This window comes from Carya illinoinensis, chromosome 16 (genome assembly GCF_018687715.1).
Source record: "Carya illinoinensis cultivar Pawnee chromosome 16, C.illinoinensisPawnee_v1, whole genome shotgun sequence".
NCBI classification, from domain to species: domain Eukaryota; kingdom Viridiplantae; phylum Streptophyta; class Magnoliopsida; order Fagales; family Juglandaceae; genus Carya; species Carya illinoinensis.
In genome coordinates this window covers 2,224,515-2,233,415 of record NC_056767.1, presented here as the reverse complement: position 1 = coordinate 2,233,415, position 8,901 = coordinate 2,224,515, and the positions used below count along the sequence as shown (strand labels likewise).

At 38.9% G+C, this 8,901-nt stretch overlaps 1 protein-coding gene across 1 annotated transcript; it reads left to right on the top strand.

Annotated features, from left to right (window-relative positions):
* The first annotated feature begins 2,211 nt into the window (after window positions 1–2,211).
* Window positions 2,212–8,654, top strand: LOC122299559 (pathogen-related protein-like). Its single transcript, XM_043109932.1, has 5 exons — window positions 2,212–2,401; window positions 2,497–2,629; window positions 2,750–2,982; window positions 8,072–8,137; window positions 8,234–8,654. Exons 1-5 carry the CDS (start codon window positions 2,264–2,266, stop codon window positions 8,375–8,377), a joined length of 714 nt encoding a protein of 237 aa, XP_042965866.1. The 5' UTR covers window positions 2,212–2,263; the 3' UTR covers window positions 8,378–8,654.
* Window positions 8,655–8,901: the final 247 nt, after the last annotated feature.

Sequence of the window (8,901 nt, the reverse complement as noted above, 5' to 3'; positions counted from 1 at the left end):
TAATCTTCCTTGTTTAACCAAAGAAAATCCGAGAAAAAAAAAAAATCAAGAATATCATGTTTTCCATGCAGGATATTCCACCTAATACCATCCTATTTTTATATATAACACTTAAAGAAAAATTTTCCTTATCATTTTCATACTATTCATATTTTATTATTTTTTATTTTTTTTATTAAATATATAATATATAGATGATGAATAGAATAAATCAATTTAAAAAAAAAATAAAACACAAAAATATAGATAGCGCAACCAACACGTACGGTCTCCCAAAATAGAAGTGCTTAATGCACAAGTTTAAAGTATACAATTATTTTGTAAAATAATTAATTCCACCATAAAAAAGATATAAATAAAAAATTATTTTTATTGCGAGACTCACGTATTTTTTTTTTTTTTTTAAGCAAAGGGCGACCTTATTTTCTTCTCTTTTTGCCTTTTTCGGTGAACGTTTTATTTTTACAACTCTGCGTTTGAATGCTATATGTATAAAATCAATATGTAAATTAAAATAATATTCAAAATACCAAATTTAATTATGAGAAATCGCATAATATATTTTCGATTAATGTTATTATTAAATAAATATTATATATACAATTAATTAAACTTATAAAATAAAACGATACATATAATAAAATTACTACATTTATTTCTATTTAAATATTTAATTAATTTATTCATTTTTGTTTAAAATTAGTAGTAATATATTTTTCCTAACGTGTATATATATATATTAGCTGATATTTTTATTTTTCTATATATATATATATATATATTTGTTAAAAAAAAAAAACCAAACAAACAGACCAGAGAAAGAAGATAAGAGGAAAAAAAATAATCTGAATGTATGTAGTACCTACATGTATATATATAATATTGTATATTTGATTTTAAACTAAAATATAATTTAACTACAAATATAGATTAACCATTATGACATCTGACTAGAATATATCCATTGAAAGATATTATACTTTACTAACTTATTATTATCTAAAGATATTTTTTAAAATTTACTTTTTTTTTGCATTAAATTATGCATTAATTAAATTTTTTTGTAAAATATTATATGTTTTTTTTTTTATTAAAAATCTTATCTCACTCAATTATATAAACGTGCTTTGCATATTGTTCCGACCTAGTAGAATATATTTTTATATAATTTATATAGATATATATTTAATAGAATATATATATCTAATATACCTAGCTTCTAAATAAATGATTATCAATGCATGGGTTCCAGGATTGATGCATGAACTTTGATAACTATAAATTTATTCATAAGTGATTGGGGAGAGAGATTAAAAAAATAAGAACTTTTAATAAGAAAGAGAGAGCTACTTTAATTTATTCATACAACTAACGGCATTAATTTTAACGGTAAAACAACAAAAATTGTTAAACCAATAAAATTTCATTAGATAGCCACTTTATATGTATAAAGATATATATATATATATATATATATATATTTTACTTAATTCATGCCCAAGTTGAGTAATGCTACATATAATCGTGGAGTGCGTAAGCGCCGCACAATCATTTTAAAATATAGTAGGATCTGTTATTAAAAGATTAGTTTTTTTTTTTTTTTTTTTTTTTTAAAGTGAGTATTGTATTTACTTATATTTTTTAAAGAAATTATAGGTACTTGCACACTCTACGATTATAAATATGATTTTTCATAATTGTTATCGGTCACTCAAATTCTTTCGTTAGACATATCATTGCTACCATGGAAATAGAGGTGAATAAGTGAACAGAATATCAAATTGCTAAGTTAGAATTTTAAAAATAAAATTTCTATCTGAAAATCTTTCAAAGATCTACTTACCATATGATTTCTCATACTAGTGATACAAATTTCAAATTTTAATGACCAAAATGTACAACAAGTTGTCCATAATAATAAAATCCATATTACATCTTAGTTTTAGATAAGAGTAATTTTATATACAGTTGTGAAATGTGTAAGCGCTTAACAGTTTTAGATAAATATATGAACCGGATCAAAATTTATTGATAAGTATTTAATGCTATCTAAACAGTGCACTTGAAATCTAAATATAATAAGATTAATTTTATATATCTATTTTACTTCCACCACCTTGGTCCCTACGTCTTTCTATCCAAATATGTGACGCATTTAAGACTATTCTTTGATTGGCAGGTAATGAAGAACCTCTATATAAGATCCTTTACGAGCCAATGAAAACTCAACTTAAACAAATTATTGTTCTTTCTGAGCAAGAAGATGGCGTCTCAAAGTGTTGATAAAGACAAATATCGTAATTACTTGAATGCAGAAGAAGTGAAGAACATCGAATGGAGGTATGGAGCCCCTCCAAACTATGATGTTGTCAACAAGCTCTTTGAAGAAGGCAGAACTAAGGTTTCCCACCCTTCCTCTCCTTTTCTGTGTGTGTGTGTGTGTGTGTTTTATATCATTATAGAGTCTTAACTGTAATTAACATTCTTTTATGGAAGATATGGCCTCCTGGGTCACTTGAGGAAAGCGTGCAGAACCTTGTAAAGACATGGGAAATGGAAATTTTCCATAAGACCAGCCTGGATGACTTCAAAACTCTTGATCCCAAGAAGTACACTTTCAGTTTAAATGGTATTCATTACATAACCACCTGCAAATTTAAGTACTAGATTTCAAAGCTCTTCAAGGTTACGTTTTTAGCATGTTTATAGTGATTAAAATCTTCGTTTTATTCGAATTTGAGGATTTCAGGCAGGAAGGCCTTAACTTTGCAAGAAGTAGGCAAGCTGGGAGGATATAATCCACTGCTGCAGACCTCTCTACCTGAGAAATTTAGGGGCTATAATCCAGATAAGGAAACAGCAGATTCTTCTCACCGGTCTTTTACGACAACATTCCCTCGAGGGTTTGCTTTGGAGATTTTCCAAGTGTATAGTGGGCCACCGGTGATTGTGTTCAAGTTCAGGCATTGGGGTTACATGGAGGTGTTGAGTAATGTGGAGTCTGGTTCACACCGCTCGAGCGGAGTCATTGGCCGCTCGAGCGAAGTCAGGCAGAGTCGAACGCTCGATGTTGGCTCGACAGTGAGCTCGAGCAGGAGGAGTTCGCTCGAGCGGAGGCATTGGCCGCTCGAGCGAAATCAGGCAGAGTCGAACGCTCGACGTCAGCTTGACAGTGGGCTCGAGCGGGATGCGGAAGGGAAGTTCGCTCGACGCGCGCTCGACACGCCGCTCGAGCGAACATACGATTTAGGGATTCCGCCGTTTGAACTATAAATCTGATTTTTGCCTCTTAAGTCTGTAACAGAGCAGCTACGAAAACACTGTGGATGAACAGTGTTGTGACCCATCTTGTAGTGTGATTCCTCAATAATAAAAATCCTCTGCAGCTCCCGTGGACGTAGGCAATTTGCCGAACCACGTACATCTTGTGTCGTGTGTGATTGCGTGTGTGATCGTTTTCTCATTCGGTGTTATTTTTTCAATTCATTGTCATCGTTTTTCACAACAATTGGTATCAAGAGCCAAGGTTCGGGTCTGAGGAGAAACGATGGCTGGAGATGAATTGAAGGTATCGGGGATCGAGAAGTTTGATGGCACGGATTTTGGATACTGGAGGATGCAGATAGAGGACTACCTCTATGGGAAGAAACTCCATCTTCCACTATTGGGGCAGCAACCGGAAAAGATGGATGATGCTAGTTGGAATCTGTTGGATCGACAGGTTCTGGGGGTTATTCGATTGACCCTGTCGAGATCCGTTGCACACAACGTCATCAAGGAGAAGACGACGGCGGATCTCATGGCGGCTTTGTCAGGTATGTATGAAAAGCCGTCAGCGAATAACAAGGTACATCTGATGAAAAAGTTATTCAATTTGAAAATGGCAGATAGTACGTCTGTTGCACAACATCTGAATGATTTTAATACTATCACAAATCAATTGTCGTCTGTTGAAATTGAATTTGATGATGAGATACGTGCACTGATACTATTGGCTTCATTGCCAAATAGTTGGGAAGCCATGAGAATGGCTGTTAGTAATTCTGCTGGTAAAAATAAACTGAAGTATGATGATATTCGTGATTTGATTTTGGCTGAGGAGGTGCGCAGGAAAGATTCAGGCAAGACCTCGGGTTTGAGTTCAGCCCTGAATGTTGAATCTCGAGGGAGATCACATGACAGGAATTCAAACAGAGGAAGATCAAAATCAAAGTATAGGGGCAAGAGCAAGTCGAGGCCTGGTCAGCAGGCAACTTGCTGGAATTGTGGCAAAGCTGGCCACATAAAGAAAAACTGCAAAAACCCCAAGAAGACGGAGAATGATAGTGCTAATGTGGTAACTGAAGAAGTACAGGATGCACTATTGCTTGCAGTTCATAGTCCAGTTGATGACTGGATACTGGATTCAGGGGCTTCCTTCCATACATCTTCCCACCGGGAACTAATGAGGAATTATGTTGCAGGTGATTTTGGGAAGGTATATTTGGCTGATGGTGAGGCTTTGAACGTAGTGGGGATGGGAGACATTGACATTGCACTCCCTAGCAAGAACAAATGGACCTTGCAAAAGGTCAGACACATTCCTGAGTTGAAGAAGAACCTCATTTCTGTTGGGCAGCTTGATGAGTGTGGTCATTCAGTGGTGTTCTCAGATAGCACCTGGAAGGTCACAAAAGGGGCATTGGTACTAGCTCGGGGTAAGAAAACTGGTACACTTTATATGACTACTGGTTTAATTGACACTATTGCTACTACCGTTGCAGAGAGCACAGCAGATTTGTGGCATTGTAGGCTTGGCCATATGAGTCAGAAGGGCATGACGGAACTTCTGTCTAGAGGCAAGCTACCAGAACTGAAGACAGTTGATCTCGGTATGTGTGAGAGTTGTGTTATGGGGAAGCAAAAGAAGGTCAGCTTCTTGAAAAGTGGCAGGACGCCAAAGACAGGAAGACTTGATCTTGTGCACACAGATGTGTGGGGTCCTTCTCCAGTTGCATCTCTTGGAGGTTCTCGCTACTATGTTACGTTCATTGATGACCATAGTAGAAAGGTATGGATTTATTTTTTGAAACATAAATCTGAAGTATTTAATGTTTTCAAAATTTGGAAAGCCATGGTTGAGACAGAGACAGGCTTGAAACTGAAGTGTTTGAGGTCTGACAACGGTGGTGAGTATGTTGATGGCGGGTTCAAGGAGTACTGTGCAGCTCAGGGTATCAGAATGGAGAAGACCATTCCTGGGACACCACAGCAAAATGGAGTTGCTGAGCGTATGAACAGGACCATTAATGAGCGTGCTAGAAGCATGAGGTTGCACGCTGGACTACCACCCACTTTCTGGGCAGATGCAGCCAGCACTGCCGTTTATTTGATAAATAGAGGGCCATCAGTTCCACTGGATTGTGGATTGCCTGAGGAGGTTTGGAGCGGGAAAGAGGTTAAGTTTTCTCACCTTAAAACCTTTGGTTGTCTTTCTTATGTGCTTGTTGATTCTGATGCTCGCAGTAAGCTTGAGGCTAAGTCAAAGAAATGTTATTTCATTGGCTATGGAGACGAGGCATTTGGCTATCGTTTCTGGGATGATCAGGGTCGGAAAATCATAAGAAGCAGGAATGTAATTTTCAATGAGAAAATGATGTACAAGGATAAGTCGAGTACAGTTTCTGCAGTAGCTCCTCAGGAGTCTGAGTTTGTAGGATTGGATGACCTACCAGAGGTCACAGTGCAGTGTAGAGATGAGAGTGACGGGGAGAGTGGGTCCAGTACACCCATTCCTATTATTCCGCAGGCAGTTTCAGAACCGTCTACTCCTACAGTTGCAATTCGCAGGTCAGTTAGGACTATACGTCCCCCACAGCGTTTCTCACCTACTTTGAATTACATTCTGTTGACAGATGGTGGAGAACCGCAGAGTTATGAAGAAACCTTGCAAGATGAGAATTCTAGCAAGTGGGAGCTGGCCATGAAAGACGAGATGGATTCCTTGCTAGGGAATCAGACATGGGAGTTGACAGAACTTCCATCAGGGAAGAAGGCATTACACAACAAGTGGGTGTACCGGGTGAAAACTGAGCATGATGGCAGTAAGAGGTACAAGGCTAGACTTGTTGTAAAAGGCTTTCAGCAAAAGCAGGGTATTGACTACTCTGAGATCTTTTCTCCTGTGGTAAAGATCACAACTATCAGGATGGTACTGGCTATGGTTTCCACTGAAGATCTATTTCTTGAGCAGTTAGATGTGAAGACAGCTTTTCTTCATGGAGACCTTGAAGAAGACATCTACATGCACCAGCCTGAGGGGTTTGTGGTACAGGGAAAGGAAGGTTCAGTTTGCAGACTGAAGAAGAGCTTGTATGGCCTGAAACAAGCTCCTAGACAGTGGTACAAGAAATTTGACAACTTTATGCACAGTGCAGGGTACATTAGATGTCAGGCAGATCACTGTTGTTATGTCAGGCATTTTGACAATTCTTATATTATTTTGCTATTGTATGTGGATGACATGCTTATTGCAGGGGCTAGTATTGATGAGATCAATAATCTGAAGAAGCAGATGTCAGAGCACTTTGCAATGAAGGATTTGGGAGCTGCAAAGCAAATCCTTGGCATGAGAATTGTCAGAGACAGAGTCAGAGGTACGTTGAGACTCTCACAGGCTGAGTATGTGAAAAAGGTACTCAGCAGGTTCAACATGGATAAGGCCAAACCAGTTGGCACACCCTTGGGAAGTCACTTCAGACTCAGCAAGAATCAGTCACCAGAGTCAGAGGAGGAACGAGATTACATGAGTAAGGTTCCTTATGCCTCAGCCATTGGTTCACTTATGTATGCTATGGTTTGTACAAGACCGGATATTGCCCATGCAGTGGGAGTTGTGAGTAGATACATGAGTAACCCAGGAAAGCAACATTGGGAAGCAGTGAAGTGGATTTTGAGGTACCTAAAGGGTTCCTCAGAAACCTGTTTATGTTTCTCTGGAGAGAGCTTGGAGGTGCAGGGCTATGTTGATGCTGATTTAGCTGGAGATATTGACAGTAGAAAGAGTACCACGGGCTTTGTTTATACACTTGGTGGTACTGCAGTGTCATGGGGTTCTAATTTACAGAAAACAGTTTCTTTGTCTACAACAGAAGCTGAGTATATTGCAGTGTCAGAGGCTGCAAAGGAGATGGTATGGCTACAAGGCTTCTTGGAAGAATTGGGTAAGAAGAATCAGAAAGGCACTCTCCACAGTGATAGTCAGAGTGCCATATTCCTTGCCAAGAATCCAGCATTCCATTCCAGGACCAAACACATTCAGATCAGGTATCACTTCATACGGTCATTGTTAGATGACGGACAGTTGTTACTTGAAAAGATATGTGGAAGCAAGAACCCTGCTGATATGTTGACAAAGGGTGTTACGCTTGAGAAACTGAAGTTGTGCGCAACTTCAGTTGGTCTTCTAAAATGAAGACAGGAGCAGTGAGTTGCAGAGGTGGAGGATATCATGTTTGAGGAAGACGGTGATACAGCGAGTGTACCAGTCTCCAAGTGGGAGAATTGTTGAGTAATGTGGAGTCTGGTTCACACCGCTCGAGCGGAGTCATTGGCCGCTCGAGCGAAGTCAGGCAGAGTCGAACGCTCGATGTTGGCTCGACAGTGAGCTCGAGCAGGAGGAGTTCGCTCGAGCGGAGGCATTGGCCGCTCGAGCGAAATCAGGCAGAGTCGAACGCTCGACGTCAGCTCGACAGTGGGCTCGAGCGGGATGCGGAAGGGAAGTTCGCTCGACGCGCGCTCGACACGCCGCTCGAGCGAACATACGATTTAGGGATTCCGCCGTTTGAACTATAAATCTGATTTTTGCCTCTTAAGTCTGTAACAGAGCAGCTACGAAAACACTGTGGATGAACAGTGTTGTGACCCATCTTGTAGTGTGATTCCTCAATAATAAAAATCCTCTGCAGCTCCCGTGGACGTAGGCAATTTGCCGAACCACGTACATCTTGTGTCGTGTGTGATTGCGTGTGTGATCGTTTTCTCATTCGGTGTTATTTTTTCAATTCATTGTCATCGTTTTTCACAACAGGAGGGTCCTTTCAAAGGCCATGCTCCAACTGGAGAAATTGTTCAATTCTATGGAATGGCCATTTTTGAGGTCACTCTCCAACAACATCTTTTTTTTTTTTTCTTCTGGCTTTGTTGTTCTCTATATATACATGGCTTAATTATTTCTGTTTTCTCGATGAAACAGTTGGACGAGCAGGAGAAGATCGTGAAGGTGGAGTTCTTTTACGACCCTGGTGAATTGCTGGGAGGTCTTCTGAAAAGTGAGAGCCTGGATGGTTCTGCAGAGGAGCCGAGTACAAGCTGCCCTGTGCTAAGGAACACAGGCTAGAATAAAAAAAATTCCCAACCAAACAAACTTTTCTTGCATTTTTCATACTTGATACTCAAATAATGTGCCACACTCCCAAGCGTAGGCAGCTTTGGTTTTCAAGTGATAGAGCACAGGGTTGGTTATTCAGCCCAGGTTGTTTAGGAGTCGTTTATTTGTTTCCCTTTTTACTCTCTCTTTTAGGAGTCTTCCAGGAGTTTGATTGGTTTGGAGTCTGTTCTGTATAAACCTATTGATTTCAATAAAAGGCAGTAAATAAATCCAGGTTGTTGAGGCAGAGGTTGCTGTAATATCTCCAGAACAAAATAATTTCGTATCTGTAGTATGATGTCTGCATCTTATTTCTAAAGATGTATTTGTTGCTTGCTAATCTACACGAATTACTTAGCTGGCAAACTCCCTGCTAGTAAATCTTCTGAGAAATCTGGCTTGACCATTGAATGTTCCTGCACATGGATCCATACTTGTAATTGTTGACTATTTTGCTCCTTTAACTTAAATCCCACATGGGTGGGAAGTGAAGG

What these genes read in the sequence shown, in the direction of transcription:
- LOC122299559 (XM_043109932.1), top strand. Translation starts at nt 2,264, where the DNA reads ATGGCGTCTCAAAGTGTTGATAAAGACAAATATCGTAATTACTTGAAT. An exon ending in GTACACTTTCAGTTTAAATG is followed by an intron (nt 2,630 to 2,749) that starts GTATTCATTACA and finishes TGAGGATTTCAG; the next exon opens with GCAGGAAGGCCTTAACTTTG. An exon ending in GGCATTGGGGTTACATGGAG is followed by an intron (nt 2,983 to 8,071) that starts GTGTTGAGTAAT and finishes TCACAACAGGAG; the next exon opens with GGTCCTTTCAAAGGCCATGC.